Source organism: Sitophilus oryzae, unplaced genomic scaffold, assembly GCF_002938485.1.
Source record: "Sitophilus oryzae breed Bouriz unplaced genomic scaffold, Soryzae_2.0 scaffold_888_pilon_pilon, whole genome shotgun sequence".
Lineage (NCBI taxonomy): Eukaryota > Metazoa > Arthropoda > Insecta > Coleoptera > Curculionidae > Sitophilus > Sitophilus oryzae.
In genome coordinates this window covers 460,480-477,834 of record NW_022147514.1, presented here as the reverse complement: position 1 = coordinate 477,834, position 17,355 = coordinate 460,480, and the positions used below count along the sequence as shown (strand labels likewise).

At 33.0% G+C, this 17,355-nt stretch overlaps 1 protein-coding gene across 3 annotated transcripts in view; it reads left to right on the top strand.

Annotated features, from left to right (window-relative positions):
- LOC115890583 (AF4/FMR2 family member 4-like) overlaps positions 1-17,082 on the top strand; it is a 298,633-nt gene extending 281,551 nt beyond the window's left edge. For 2 of the 3 annotated variants that reach the window (XM_030910854.1, XM_030910856.1), the window contains exons 13-16: positions 1,699-1,870; positions 4,337-4,509; positions 8,533-8,893; positions 16,943-17,082. In XM_030910854.1, coding sequence (XP_030766714.1) covers positions 1,699-1,870; positions 4,337-4,509; positions 8,533-8,893; positions 16,943-16,957 — 721 coding nt within the window. In that variant the 3' untranslated portion in view covers positions 16,958-17,082. The remainder of the gene's footprint in view (positions 1-1,698; positions 1,871-4,336; positions 4,510-8,532; positions 8,894-16,942) is intronic. The other variant, XM_030910855.1, reaches the window with a different exon arrangement.
- Positions 17,083-17,355: the final 273 nt, after the last annotated feature.

Here is a 17,355-nt window from a genome sequence, read left to right as displayed (position 1 = left end):
AATTTTATTATAATGAATTAGTATATAAAATTGTATATGTTATGTTTGTTTATGCGGCCATAATTAATTAACCATAATAATTCATGTTTACTTATTTTTCTGAAGCCACACAACGTTTGACCTTGATTGCTTCGTGGTATTTGACAAAATAGTACGATAAATATATGAGTATACGTGATTGGTTGTTTGTTTTTTATTCTTAATCTGGGTTAACAATAAAAAACAAAAAAGAAATCACCGCGCGCCTCGATCAATTTTAGGAAATGTGGGAACTAATTTTTATATCACGGACCTATATTTGAGTTTAGTTCTGAAAGTATTTCCAGAAATGTTTCGTGACATGTTTCACGAAATATTTCTAAAAATATTTCGTAAATTATTTCGGGGATGGTGAAGAGGCTGTTTAAAAGTTATAAAGTTTTCCTATAAAGCTATAAAAATTATTTCTATAACAAATATACCTTCTCCAATTTATCTTCTAGTTCTTTTCAAATTTCTACCATTTGAAGACTACACGTGAAAAACCAGATATGTCACATTTTCATAAAAATTAAGATAAAAAATGTCTATACCTATGTGGTGGATTCATCTCTGGAAATTAAGATAGCGACACAACTTTATAAACAAATGTTTCCGTTATCGAGGCACCATCAAAGAAAGCCATAATACGTTTAGTCCCAGAGTCCCGGAAATAGCCCCCCTTGCTTTTTTGCCGTACAAGGGAATAAACAGAGTAGTCGACGCGTAATTGTTTTTTTTTCTCTGATCCAGTTAAAATCGACAAACCTGGTTTTTCTCGTCTAGTCTTCATTTGACATTTTGTTCTGCAGTAAGTGCTTTGCACATTCAACATTAGATGGCACTCATTTTATGCTCGACTTAACTCAGTCATGACTATTTCTTACATAATTATTCATAAAAAATGTTTTTTCCAAATATGCTAATGAGCCACCCTCGTTTCATTAAAAAAAATAAGTTAGGATTAAAAATACGATTTGAGCTATAATACGACCAGAAAATATCACGCAAAACATTAGAAGATCAAATCTATTTTTTAAATGATTAAAAATAATAATTAATGCTTCTTGATTAAAAATTAGTGGTTTTAACACGGTCATGGCACTCTATATTGTAATTTAAAATACTATTTTTTTTAAGCGAAAATGTCAAAAGTTGACATTTCCTTTGTCATTCTATTCAGAATGTGATTTTTTATCGCATAAACTAAAAATATATCGAAGGTACCATTTAAAAATCAAAATTTTTAGTAATTTCCGGTGAAACAGGAACTAACTGAAACTAATTGAATACGTCAATTAATCTTGATAAACCAAATCTCCTCTTTTTATCTGATAAAAATAAAAAAGATTCACTTTTGAAAAACACCCGGTATAGTGAGAAAAATAACGATTTGACAATTGACAAACCAGGATTGACAAACTACAAGACAGCCTACATCTGTTAATATCGTAAGTTTTTTCTTTAACAGGCTATATCAAGGCAGTTTATTAGCAGACTTTTATTATAATAGGTTATAAAAAGATAATCTTAAAAAATGTAGCCAATTTTAATGCAACATTTTTAATCAAACTTATTGTTAATTTATACATTCAACAAATATCTGATTGTCAATTTTATGAATAAACCTATGTGTTATCAAAATACGTTTAAATATATAAATGCATTCTTATTTTACAGAGGGAGACCGCCTAAGATTAGATCATCTCCACCACCAAGCAGCTCCGACGAAGAAGGTTTTGAAAAACCTTCAGCGCCTTTAAGGAAAACTAAAGCTAAGAAAAATAATACAAGTAGCGATTCCGATAGTTCGAGGCCATCGTACAGAAGGAGAAAGTCGAGTTATCAGCAGGTAAAGATATATAATTTACTATTTTGTAAGTATGTACAATTCCGTATTTTTGTATTGCAAAACATTCATGTTTCATATTTCATGTTTTGCTATGATTTACTTTAGGTTTGTTCCAACACAGAAATTTGTACCGTTCTAGAATGGTAATTGGGGTCACCGGCATTTTAAGTTTCGTTCCAACACAGCAGAGAACGTAACGCCATCGCTTATGCGCAGTGGAGAAAATGCGTTCCAACTATGAAAGTATCATTCAGTGATCAATAACTTTTGCGTTCCAACAAGAGTTGTAATCGTTAGTGAACCGATTCCGGGACCGTAATTTCGATACCAGCCTGAAAGCAAGAATGATAGGGACTGACCTGAGTGTGTCAGGAAATTATTGATTTTTTCTGGCCTTCAAATGCCTTTAGCCTTTTCTCTTTTTAACTTTTTTAAGTTTTATTTGCTGTTTATCATGCATTTATTTTAAATATTTCTCTATTTTTGAACTATGACGAGTGACGAAGGGGACAGCTGTAAGGCTATTTCTTTGGTTCTGTGAAAAATAGCCTTATTGACGCCCAGTGGTAAATCTAGATCTCTCGGGCGCCACCTCTGTTATTTATAGTGGTAGAGGTCCACGTTTGCTAGTACGGGTAGCCTTTAAAGTAGAGACTCCATGTATGAAGGGGTGTGTAAAGTCAAAATAAAACAATCAGTTTAAATTAAAATAATATAAATAATCTTTATTGAACTTAAATTAGTTGAGAAGCAGCCGTAAAGTCATGGCTCAGAGGTTTCGGGCAAAATAGCGCGGAATAAGATTCTACGCAAGCGCGAGACTTTCTATTTTCTAACCAAGGGCGCATGCGCGGCCCTGCAATGGAGGCGATGGATGGATGGCTCACCCTAGTATTTGCGGTCGGAGAATGCACTGCGCATGTGTTAACTTTCGAAAGTTAGGATGACTTTCGAAAGTCGTCTGGTCCCAACACAGCGCTTCAATCAGCTACGCAGTGTCTTGTTACTTTCTAAAAGAAAATCGGGCACCGCATGCGCACCGGGACGCAGACGGCAGGCGGCCTCCTGACGTCTGTCGGGTAGCGCAAGCGTGGCAAGATCGCGAAATCAAAAAGTTACTAGTTAAACCCTATCTTAACCCGGAGAAGAAACTTTTCCTTCGTTTGTTCACTAGCCCACAATCCAACCGTACGTGAAAACAGCACCCCACGGTCAAAATTGTAGGTGTTTCACGCTTTCCCTTCAATCACGGATGGATTAGACACAGGAAACGCCCCCCGACAGTACTTGTGAAAGTACTGACCAAAGGACGCTACCTACTGCTCTGCATGGTCAGCCACCTTTTGACAGACAGAGAACGGCCTTCCACAATTTAATGTAAAGCCGCTCACCGCTTTTCCGAAGGTGTTGGCTAAGACACACGTTCACGTGATTTAGTGAGCAAGACTGAAAGGAAAGTTTTCAAACGACAAGCTTCACTTGATGAAAACGTGGCGTAGCACTACACTAGAAAAGACACTGCGCAAGACAGTATATTGCGCAGGGTGCGGGGAGTAGTCGGGTGAGCACTTTCTAGAAAGCGATTCTAGAAAGCGAAGCTTTCTATCGAATTCTTCCTTCGGCGGAGCAGAGTGGAGCTGTCGTCTATTCACCAAACCAGGTACCAAGCAACTCACGACTTTTGATTTTCTAACGGTACTGCTCTCGTCTATAGGAGTGGGGAAAGCAGCACACAGTGGGGATAACGGCGCGTGTCGTATCCCCGCGAGTATCGATCGATACTAACCAAGACTCTACTACTTGCTTCTAACAAAATAATTATTTTATAAATAATTTGATAATTAAAAGCTAATTAATTTAATCACTACAAATTAATTATCACAAAAATTAAGTAACATCGTTACACAGTGATATCGAGTCTTTGTTGAATACCAGTTGGAAAATAATTTAAACGAATGATAAAAAATGTATATGTCTTATAGTGTACAGTTGACTTGGAAATAACGATCAATGACATTCTCCATATAATATTACATATAAAATGACAGCGATCTTCATTTTATAGCCATCGCTAACGCTGTTTTTTCGATCATATTGTACTTACCTCCTAATATATTACTCATTAAAAATCTATCTAACCAACAATAATTACAAAAAAATAAGGTTATGAATTGGATTCAAGTGAAAGGCCACAGCTGCCAGGGCATATGCTAAAATCGGTTCACAAACCGTTCCAACAGCATTTAATTTTGGTATCGTAACAAAACAGTTCAAGTCGACTCATGCGCACAAATTTGATACCAATAACCGTTCTAGCACGGTCGACTTGGACAGTTCTGTTGTTGGACAGTTTTGTTGTTGGAACAAACCTTTTGAATTTCGTTTAGCACATCTAAATGATTCTAGAACATCTATTTAACTTGTCTCTGAATTTCGATTTTGACATTTATATTATTTGATATTTAGCAGGATTCTGATCGAGATTCAGTTCAATTCAATCATTCACCTTCTAAGAAGAAATCGAAAGCAGCTCGTGGGTCAGACGAGTTTAAAAATGCAAAACACGATTCTGATGATGAATGGAATGAACGGAAGAGAAGTCGCGTTAAGGCCCTGTTTCAAGATAGTCGATCCGACAGGTAACATACATAACTTTTTTAATAAACTTCTTATAAATACACCACGTATATAAGTGGTTAATTTTGTATTATTTATATACTTTACTTTCAACGCTCAGTGGAGTTGGAAAATATTTCTACTAAAATTTATCTAAGAGTGGGGGCAGATTTTACCCTTCCTATACTTTTTCTTGATTTTTGTGAAAATCATATACTAAGGACTAATAAAGGTTAGTTTTGGGTCGAGATTTCCGTATGTAAGAAGAGATGCGTTTATAATGAACAAAGAGAGAACAGTAAAAACGTTGCCAAACGTATGAAATAAACCGAGAAACTGTGCACATTGCTAAGAGACGTGGAAGGGGATATAGTAGATTTGTCGTGGTCGATCGGTCGATCCAATCAGTACTTAAAATTCTAGGGAAGGGTGTACATCATGTGTTTAGCTACACGATTTAATTACGTCTAGTGATACTTTATTTGTTTTTATTAACAAGCCGTTGTAATTTTCCCTATAGCTTGTAAATTTTTAAGTGCAATTAAGAAACACTGGTACTTTTGGTAAAAATAAGTGGAATTGAGTTGGTGTTCGACAGTGGTCGCGCTATTACAACTCTGAATTCAAAAATCGGTATCTCCAAATCCATTAGAAATAATTGATAGTAGTTTTTTTCAAAAATTTTCTTAAAATTTCTGCTATATTTTCTTCGCAGACAGTATTTGAAAATCTTTATAAATAAAAAAGTTACACTGTTGCTGAAAATTGCTATGCGCTAAAAGTAAATGGGTGAGTTTTTTAAAATTTTTGAAAGGAAAAAAAAACAAGCCTATTGAATTTTTCATATATTTAAACATCTTGTATAAGATCCGTTCTTCAGATTAAAAAGTTGAGTTTTTAAATTATCCCAATTACTGACGTTTTCTCGTTATAAAAAAAATGGACGATATCGTTATAATTCCATTTCAGATGCTCAGAAACAGACCTAATGATTTTATCTTGTTATATTTTCGAAAAAAATAGTCTTTTAAAAATAAGCGGTTTGCGATCGTGATTTTACTTTACTTGATGGGGAAAGGCGTACCGGAGAAATGTGGCAACAGCACACCGTCGCATTTCTCTCACTCCGACTTAACAAGATCCCTATGCGATTTACTTCCACACATGTAAATACCGACCCAAAAGTAAGAGTTGCCAGCATGGTATGTTAAAGCACTTGGCAAAACATAGGCAGCTCAAATCTGACTCAAATCGGAATAACGGTTCTTAAATATCTTTAAAAATGTATTTGTTTTAAATTTGATGCCCCCTAACGGACAAACGAAACATTTTATATAGAGGTAAATTGTGTCCAATGAACTTATTTTGATTCCCAAAATACGTTCGTAATAGTTCTTTGTCTACGGAATAGTGGCACCCTGTATGTATACAGGGTGTCAATGAAATGGTGTAAAAAATCGAGGGGTGATAGTACCCCTAAAAATAGTAAAAAAAGTTCCTATAAGTATAGGGCGGGAAATGCATATTAAGGGAGTTAGGGGCACTGAAAGGGTGAATTTAAAAAACGGTTGTTAGGTACGGTAGGCTTAAAAAACGAGATAAAATTTCGAAAAAAAAAATCCGCTGCTATAAATTTTGACCCTAAATCAAATGGTGATACTGAAAAATTATTTGGAAAAGCGGAAAGGGTAGTTTTTGCAAGGGTAGGGGGTTGTTTCGAGAATAACTTTTTAGGTTATTTTTTTTGTAACGTGGGTTCATTTTTTGAGAACTACATACTTTTTCCTACAAAAAGATACTCTTGTTGCACATCGCCCAGAGCGATGATTTTCGAGAAAATTTGAAGACAAAGAGTTTGTTCTGATGGGTTGCTAACTGGTTAATCAACATAAACTTATGCAAGTTATGGCGGTTCAAAAGTAACCAAGTAGTTATCAAATAATTAATTGAAAAATCAAAATTTCATGATTTTTAAAACATCTTATTGCTTTAAAAAATGAAATATCCAATTACCAAAATTCCTTATTAAAATAATGCATTCCTTAATTCATTCATAGTAAATGTTCAAAGTGACCACCATTTATTTCAATGTAGACATCTGATCTTCTTCTCCACGATCTGCGTAGGTACCCTGTTGAATATCCTTGGTGTTGTCCGAATTTGTTTGGAACAGTCAATAATGCGTTGCCGTAGTTGCTCTTCAGTATTAATCGGCACAGAGTAAACCAAACCTTTTTAAAACCAAAAAAGTTTATTTCGTTTTTAAATTAATAAGATGTTTTAAAAATCATGAAATTTTGATTTTCTAATGGTTACTTTTGAACCGCCATAACTTTCATAAGTTTATGTTGATTAACCAGTTAGCAACCCATCAGAGCAATCTCTTTGCTTTCAATTTTCTCGACAACCATCGATGCAACAACAAGAGTACCTTTTTTGTAGGAAAAACTACCCTTCCGCTTTTCCAAAAATTGCAAAAACTACCCTTTCCGCTTTTCCAAATAATTTTTCAGTATCGCCATTTAATTTAGGGTCAAAATTTATGGCAGAGGATTTTTTTTTCGAAGTTTTATCTTGTTTTTTAAGCCTACAATTTCAAAACAACCTTTTTTGAAATTCACCCTTTCAGTGCCCCCAACTCCCTTAATATGCATTTTCCGCCCTATACTTATAGGAACTTTTTTTACTATTTTTAGAAGTAATATCACCCCCGATGTTTTTACACCATTTCAATGACACCCTGTATAACATGACTGTATGAATGAAATTGACAAAGAAAAAGAAACAAAATCATCTACAGTTTTCTTGGAAACAAAGATTTCAGAAATTTTAATTATTAAAAAAAATCTTGTAGTTAAAAATACTGTTTGAAATAAAATATCTACGCATCTGTTAGATCCCATTACAGTACACTTCTGCTGTAATAGGCGTCTACCGGACGTATAATGTGAAATAATTATAATGTGAAATTTCTCTCTGACTATAATGTTAATTTGCACAGTTTCTTCCTTACGCCTGTGGGGTTGGCAGAGCTTCGCAATACATTAAATGATATTAAAAATAAATCTTCAGCAGGGACTGACGGACTTACTCTTAAAATGTTCTCTAGTATGCCGGAATGTACATTAAACCATCTTTCAGCCTTAATTAATATGTCATTTGAAGATGGTGCTTTTCCAAATTGCCTTAAGTCGGCGATAATTATTCCTTTGCATAAAGGAGGTGATAAAGAGCAAGCTTCCAACTATCGTCCAATTGCACTCCTTCCCACGTTATCGAAGATCATGGAGAGACTGGTTAAAAAGAGGCTTGTATCATTTCTTCTAAAATACAAAATACTCACCCCCTTTCAGTTTGGGTTCTTGAGTAACAAATGTACAAATGACGCTATGTTTTCGCTGTTTAATAATGTATACTCCAGTCTGATCAACCGTCTCGTTACAGCAACAATTTTCTGTGATTTCTCGAAAGCTTTCGATTGTGTTAATCATAACATCCTAACTAACAAATTGCAGTACTATGGTATCAGGGGAACGCCTCTTGAATGGTTTAAGTCCTACCTTAACAACAGAAACCAGCGTGTGAGGGTTGATAAGACTGTGTCTTCTTGCAAGCCAATAGAATGCGGAGTACCTCAGGGCTCAGTGCTAGGTCCTATTTTGTTTCTGTTGTTTATCAACGATATTGCTAGTCTGGACATCAGTGGTAAAATCTGTCTCTTCGCGGATGATACTTGTTTCACATGGAGCAGCCCGGACACCACGGCACGTCATAGAACCATTTCCAGTGACTTAATCAACATAAAAACATAGTGCGATTCTAATTATCTGTGTCTCAACGTCTCTAAAACTAAAGTCTTATCATATAAAAGTACGTTGCTACCTTTTCAACTTGATAATACCATCATTGACGTCGTTGATTCTGTGAAATTTTTAGGCCTTGTTGTGGACAACTATTTAAAATGGGATTGATTTAAATGGATAAAATGGATTGTAAAAATTTTTTTTATGACAATAAAGCAATTTCTTTCTTTAATACTTTTTCAGAAGTGAGTCCGAGTCGTCCGTTCGTCGCAGACGCGATAAACCGAAGGAAAGCACCTCGCCCTTCAGACGGAAACATGCCAAAAGCGTGGCGTTCGTCCAGACCTCCGATTCTAGCGACAGCGACGAACCTCCGCCGCGCGTCGGTAGACCGAGCAGAAGCAGTACCTCCGAGAACCACGTTCACCACATTTCCGATTCTGACAGCGACTTGGATAGCGTGCCGAAAAACTGGATAAAGTGGACGAGCACAAGTCGATCGCTGACAAGAACAAAAACAACGTGTTGTCGAAACTGTTCACGCCGAAACGTGATACCGAAGGAGGTGGAAAAGGTGGCGGCAAGGGTGGTAAAGGTGGAAAAGGTAAGTGAAGACAATATACTAGCCTGGTTAGGCCATGTATATTGTCTGTATGTATATATACGCCATGTATGTTAATAGATATGCAGGGTGAGTTTTTTACGATGTTCTCTATGGGTATCTCGGAAACTACTGAAGATAGAGAGTCGGTTAAATGGGGTAAGAATTGCAGTTTTGTGGTGTCATAAATATGCGCCTTTTAGATTTGTGAAAAAGTTCATGGCTTCTAGATATTTCGAAAAAAAAAACAATTTTTTGCTATTTCAAAAATGGCCTCTAATTCCATTACAATACATTTTAGACAAAAAGTTTTCAGATAAAAGTTGTAGATAATCACATCCTTAATGAGATTGTGTTCTTCGCTTTTTTTCTAAAGCCTGTCATTTTTGACATAAGACACAAACTTATGTTTTTTTAAATGGAAACCATAGTTAGCCATGATTTCATAAAAAGCGCCATTTTTTAAGCTTTTCAGCGATATAAGCTATAATATGTTTTTTTTTTCAAAAATTACTTAGTTATAGCCAATTCTTATCATTTTTAAACAATTTCACTTAGTCAGCCATGGAAACAATTTCAATTGTCGTTGCTCTCAGAAATATCAAACTGACACATCCAAACTTTGTAAATTAAAATAACCAAAAATTGTAAATATGAATTTTTCAAATGAAGTAAAGCGTGTAGGATTATTGGTTCAACTTTTCTTGGCCATACATTTTCGAGGATACGTTACATACGCTGTTTAGAGAACGGTTTTCAAGACATGTTAGAAAAGTAAAATTTAGAGACTCGCGCATCAATGGAGTGGTTCCAACATGACTTTCATTATGACACTTCGCCTCCCTCCATAATGAGAGAAATGTTAAAAATTATTTATATCATAATTATTCAAACTCAGTGATAGGAAGAGGTGGACTAATTGCATGGGCCTTCTCGATCAACTGATCTATCCATTTTAGATTTTATGTAGTATATTTTTTGAACATTTTCTAAAATAACTTTAAGTGTATGTAGTGATATTATTGTTTTAGGTTTTAGTTTGTGTAATATAAATTGTAAAGAACCGTTTAATCAAATATTCTGTCTTTTTATAAGTTATAAAGTATAATAATTAAATAAAATAAATAACAGTATAAGAATACCATACCAACTAAGTGAAATTAGTCAAGAAGATAAGAATTGGCTATAACTCAGTAATTTTTAAAAAAATCTTAAAAATGGCGCTTTTTATGAAGTCATGGCCAACTATGGTTTCCATTTAAAAAAACATATATTTGTGTCATATGTCAAACATGACAGGCTTTAGAAAAAATCGGAGAACACAAGCTCATTAGGAATGTGATTATCTACAACTTTTATCTAAAAACTTTTTGTCTAAAATAGATTAGAAAGGAACTGAGGACAATTTTTAAAATAGTCAAAATTTGTTTTTTCGAAATATCTAGTAAGCCATGAACTTTTTCAAAAATCGAAAGGCGCATATTTATGTTCCCACAAAACTGTAATTCTTTCCCAATTTAACCGACTCTCTATCTCCAGTAGTTTCCGAGATACCCATACCCATAGAGAACATAGTAGGAAACTCACCCTGTATGTTTACTTAATTAACTGGTTTCCCTTTACTCTGTCTATTATAAGACGTAGATATCTGATTCAGGCAAGCCAGCAATGCTAAAAAATTCATCATGGCATGTTGAATTCAAATAATCTAATAGGTGGGGTTTCTTACATCTGGTGTTAGCCATGCGTATAATACTCTCCTATTGGCCAGTACTACCCCAATTTTATGCCCTATTTGGAAATAGAGATATTGACTAGTACTGAAATACTCAGTAGCGGCGTTATTGCATGCAATATTACTATATTTTTAGCAAATCACTAAACAAAATGTAAATACATTTGAAGTAAAATAATATAAAGTTTATACCTTTTCATAAAGCACCGCACGTTCTGAATATAAATATGTTACAATTGCCTGTTGTATCAGATTCGTTTGTAAGACGGTAATTAATTGTATCAACTCAATTTTTGGTCTCTTTGACCTTATAATTAAATTTTCCTATTTTGAGGTCAATAAGTTTTAATTTTAATCTTTAATATATAAAGAACATATTAATGAAATCTACACAATGAGGCGGCAAAATATGAACACAAATAATTATTTACAGAAACGTGACTAAATGTCAAAGTACAAATATAACTGCGTTCACAAAGCAAAAAGTTTTATATTAAAACTTCGTGGAAACTCTAACTCGGTCGATAAAACATTGAATAGTTAATTTCGAGCTTGCCTAGTTTTACAATTCGCTGAATTTATTTATTCCAGAAACAAATTTGCTTCTAGCTTAAACATCTTCGTTTTTTTACTTTGGTATTTATAATTCCGGGCGTTTAACAATCGATTGATGAATCAACTATAAAATGAACATAACATGTAAATTTTACATTGTAAGTTTGAACTGGTCTTATATTCATACAACTTTAATAATATTAAATATTAACACAATTTAATAATTAACTAGCAAATATTTCATAAACTATTAAATTTTTACACAGTTGTAATGCACACATTGAACTTATTGATAATGACGTATTTAGTGTCTGTATTTAATAATTCTATAGAAAATTATTCCAACTATGAGCATCAGTTTCATCTAAAAGATTTTTTTTTCCGGCAGAGTGAGGTCGCATTATTTTTTATTTTTTAGGAAATTTATTAAAGTGTGGATTTGATCACACATTTACATTATGCCTAAAGCCCCGTCTACTTATTATAACCTTTTATCTGTCAAAACAAGTCGTTAAAAACTTATTGTTTTAATTTTTTTTTGTTTTGTTAGGAGTTAAAATGATACTTTTTGTGGCGAGGCTGTATGTTTGACATTGCGGGCGAGGCACAAAAAGACATTTTTACTCCGAATAGAACATGCCGTAGCAAATAATATAAAAATATTTAACACAAAACATCCCCCTTTAGAACTTCGTCTGTCATGTTAAGAAATGAAAGTAAATAGTAAGCGCCTCTCGTGTTTGTTCGCACTCAAAAAATTTCAATTAATGCCTGTATGTATTTTTAATATATTTTTTCAATTTACATTTTTTTAATTGCAAAGTAATATATTACATTTAAATGGAATATTAATATTACATAACAATTATGTCAATTACAGGATTATAAGCTTGTTTTCCAACATTTTTTAAATAAAACGAATTATAAAATTTCAATATATGTATATTTATCGTTGGTATGAGTAAAATAGAAAATGGACAAACGCTTACTTACATTGCAATAAAACTTCCACTTTTAGTTTTGCAATCCAAACGCAATATTTCTATTTCACAAATAAAAATATCCGACAACACTAAAATCACTGAAACTTCCGCGGCTGACAACGAAAACTGAAAAATATAACGGCACTTTTTGTTTTGGACCTGCATATCAACATTACGCTGTACTATTATGTGTTTGTTGTTGAAATAATATAAAATATCTAATTATAACTTGTAAATTTTAATATTTTAACATGATTTTATGATGACCATTTGATGACCGGTGGCGCCTCTAGTGTTTGTTCGGGCGGTTGGTCTTTTACTCCCGCTTATGGCCATTAAAAGAAAAAGTTCTAAAGGGGAATGTTTTGTGATATTTAAATGTAATACCTCGTAAGTAATTATATGTTGAGAAACATGGTTATGACTGGTTATGGTTGTTTATTTGACACTTTATGCCAGTTTAATAATATATTTTCGTACTTTTATGCTTAGGCACAAGTGCTTTATTTTTATGCCTCAGCCAAAATGACTTTCTATATTGTTAATCGCATCGTAAAAATTAATACTTTTGTAAAGTTTGAAAAAAATGTACTTTTTTAAAAGTTTTTGCTTGTTCTAAAATGGAAGTAACCGTTTACCTCTTCCAAATTTCTATTCCGTCTTAGAGAAAAATTTAAAAAAATATAAAAATATAGTTGATTTTTTTCTTAAGCTTCATTCAGATCTTCTCAATTAGTGGAATAAATTAGTGGTTTCAATTAGCGTAGAAACTTGTTCCTCTAATTTAAATGTAATCACTCAGAACGTTAAAATTAGGGGTAGGAATTTTCAATTAGTGGAAAAAGTTAACAAGCTTTTAGCTTCATTCAGAACGTTGCAATTAGTGAAATAAATTAGTCGTTTCAATTACACTTTATACTCTTTAGTTTACGAACATTCACAATGTTTAAAAAACACAATTAAGATTAATAGAATATCCTAGCAACAGCTTGCGTTAGTCAGTTGTAGAAAGATTCCATAGAGAAAGCCTAATATTTAGCTTATAAAACAATCAACTTTTGATTTATACCCACAATTTTTCTTGATGGAAGACGACCAAAGGCCAAAATGTAATTTCTCGCAAATATTGAAGTATAATTAGTGGAAAAGTTAAAAGTTTGATAACTTGTTCTACTAATTGAAAATGTCTACCACTAATTTTGACGTTCTGAATGCTTACATTGGAATTAAAGAAACAAACTACGCTAATTGAAACCACTAATTTATTCCACTAATTGCGAGGTTCTGAATGAAACTTTTAATTTTTACTAATTATATTATTTAAAAATTCGCTAGAAATGTAATTTTGGCCTTTGATTATCATTCTTCAAGAGAAATTAAGGTTAGAAATCAAAAGTTTATTGTTTTATACGCAAAATAAATATTATTATTTATAAGCTAAATAATATCCGCTATGCCGACGATACGGTCTTAATTGCAGACAATATACACGACCTACAACAACTGGTCAACAAGGTAGGAGAACAGAGCAAAGCAATGGGTTTAAACATCAACATCAAGAAAACCAAATTTATGATTATATCAAGAAACCCAGATATGTGTATAAACTCCATCCTAACATTTAACTCAAGGCCCATAGAAAGAGTAGATAAATTTAAGTACTTGGTCATCTGGCTATCCGAAGATTGGACATCAGACAAGGAAATTAAATGTCGCATCGAACAAGCTCGGCAGGCATTCTTGAGGTTTCGAAAAGTACTTTTCTGTTCTGATTTTGACCTTAGTCTTAGATTAAGATTCGTAAAGTGTTATGTGTGCTTGGTGCTCTTTTATGGTATGGAAGGTTGGACATTGAAAGCAGCTACCATCAACAAATTGGAGGCTTTTGAGATGTGGCTATATCGCAGAATCCTGAAGATACCTTGGACGGCTAGATTGACAAATGAGGAAGTTCTCAGACGCGGTGACAAAGAGCGTGAATTATTTGAATTGATTAAAAAGAAAAAGATCGCATGACTGGGGCACATAATGCGAAACCCCAAATATCAATTCTTGCATTTGTTGATAGAAGGCAAGATCGAAGGCCGGAGGGGTATCGGAAGGAAGAAAATGTCTTGGCTGAGGAATATTAGACAGTGGACAGGGCTACTCGATGTTCAGTCGTTAATACACACCGCCCGGAACATGTTACCGCAAACGTCCATTAATGGATCTGCACTAAAAGAAGAAGAAGAAGCTAAATATTAGGCTTTCTCTATGAATACAACTGACTACTGCAAGGTGTTGCTAGGATATTCTATTAATTTTAATTATGTTTTTTAGAAATTGTGAATGATCGTAAACTAAAACGTATAAAGAGTAATTGAAACCACTAATATATTCCACTAATTGCGAGGTTCTGAACATAGATAAAGGAAATAAATTTAGATTGGAATGCCCCACAAAATTTTGGATCGCGATCGTTGTACGCGATCTGGAGCTGCTATGAACTAGTTGCTAAGAAAAACAACAAAATGTTGCAAACAAAAACAGAAACAATTTTCTCTTGTCAAAGTCAGAATCTTCAAAAATTATAAAAATTTTCAAAATCTAAACCGCTCTCATTGAAAAAACTCTGAAAAGTGTTTAAAGCGTCTATTTTCAAAGTAATTATTGATATCTTGTGAGTTTAATTTAAATTTTATTTATTCAAACCCGTGATAATTGTGAAAAAGTGGCATTAAAAACTTAAGAAGTGTGAACTGCAAAAAACATCGTGGATCGTGGCATAACGTCGGTTTCCAATGTTTCGTAGGTATTTCATACATGTCCTTATATAAAATAAAGTTTCTTGTATGCAACACACTGTATTTTCAATAAATAAAATTAAAAGAATATAATAATAAATTTGAATAAACAATATTTGGCGATATAATTCCGGAAAAAGCGGAACCGGTCCAAAACTTTCAAAAGCTTTGGGTCGCGACCGTTGCAAGCATGGTTGCAAGAATAGCGCCAAATAGTGTTTACTTGGTGTTTGCGTTGTCCTTATGGGCACTTTCCAATCTAAACTTGTTTCATTTATCTATGGTTCTGAATAAAGCATTAGTCTCAAAAATCTAAACTCGTTTCTATTCTAATATCGTATCGTTTTCATTCATTGATAGATGGTTAGCATTAATTCTGATTAACATCATATTTTTTGCTGAAATCGACTAGTGAACGACAATCGATGCATCCAAAGAATATACCTAGCTAGAAAAAGAATGGACTCCGCCATACTGAACAATGGTCCTACATAAGTGGCGCCATCTATTGAGTAGGGCTTGTTTTAAATGGATCGAAGCGCGGGCTTTTTAAATGAGCGTATTTATTGAATTTTACTCTAAAATAATTAAATTTGATTATTAAATCTTATTTTTTACACAAATTCAACAATACTAATAACAAGTATCGTTGTAATGTGTAAAAATAAGATTTAACAGTATAATTATACAATTATTAAATAAAATTAAAAGCCAAACATGTGAAATATTATATATTTAAAGTTTTTATTTATAAGTCAAATATTTCACCTAAACATCGTTTATTATAATAAAACAAGACCAACGTAATACGCCCAAAGTTTTGTAAATGGAGTAAATATAAATAGGTACTTAAATGATGGCAAAATAAAAGACTTACATTATATTTTTAGGGCCACAAACAAAAGGAATTGTCTAATTAAAACACATATAACAAATTATAGTTTGAAAAACGTTTTGATAATCATTTATTTGATAATATTATGATTGGCGCTATGACAACGACAATATTTTTTGAGAATTTGACAATAATATGACAATGGCTATGGAAACTACAAAAAAAACTGATTTAACGCCATCTGCCAATAACTAGTAGCAACTTCTTAACCTAAAAATTAATTGCACTACCACCTAGTGCCTAGGGCTGGAACTATTTTATTTGAGATTTCCGTGGAAACGGTGGAACCGCTTTTGCTATTTCACTTTCCCGCCCCTGGATGCATCTATTAGCAAAATTTTGGTGAGGTCAATCTCTAGACGTCATTTACAAAAAAATGACATAAAACTTATCAAAAATTAACACTAATTATAGGAAGCTAGAACGTGTCTAAACACAGATCTATCTCAAATATTTTTTTTTTCGAGTTTAAAGCAACACCATTTAAAAATCATTTTTACTCAATAAAAAAATAAATTGCAATATTCTTAAGGCCAACTGGCAATAAGTGCCATTAAAAATAAAGAAGAGTAAGGGCCCAGTAAGTGACGTCTGGAGCTTTACCTCGCCAAAATTATCATCGATTGTCATTCCTCAGCTGTTTTTTTTTTGATCATATGGTTTTAAAGAAGCACAAAGTTGTTTGGTTCACGGAAAAGGTGATTATAAATTTTGTGCTTTTTTAATAAAATAAGAAAAAATGGCAATACGTTAATTAGAATTAATTTATTAATTTAGATTTTTGAGAGTAAAAAAAATTGTAGTAATAACTATATTTTCATATTTTTGTATTTTTCTCTAAAACTGTATAGAAATTTGAAAAAGTATAAGCGGGATTAACCATTTTAGAACAAGCAAAAACTATTATAAAGAATGCATTTTTCTCAAAAAGATAATAATAAAAAAGTTTTTCCTCTTGTAAATACAATATACTAACAATAATTGTTAGTATCTTTAAAATGCTGATTTATGTTTGGGTATTTCAAATTTATTAATAATTATTAATATTTAATTCAATAATTGTTATTTTATTCTAATGTTATACTTTATTTATATTAGGAAAAGGTGGGGTAAACGTCATAATTGTTGATGGCAACGATGAGAGGACCAGCTCGTCGGTGGAAGACGAGGCGATGCCTACCATATCGAATACCAATTTATTATCGCCCATTCCTACCAACGACAACAAAATATCTAGCGTACAGGTATGTAGAAATGATACAGGGTGCTATACATATAACAAAAGTGATATAAAGGTCCAATACTCCACAAATTTTCAAATCTTTACTACAATCTTTCTTACAAAGTATGTTTTCTTTAAAACAAATACACATACTAGTCAATCAAAATAAAAGTCATCAAATAAAATGTTTGGTAAAAACTATTCAGCGAGCTATTCAGATATACAAGGTGGTCCGAACTGTACTGCGGAAAGTTTGGCGGCATATTCAGCAGATAAAAATAAATAAAAA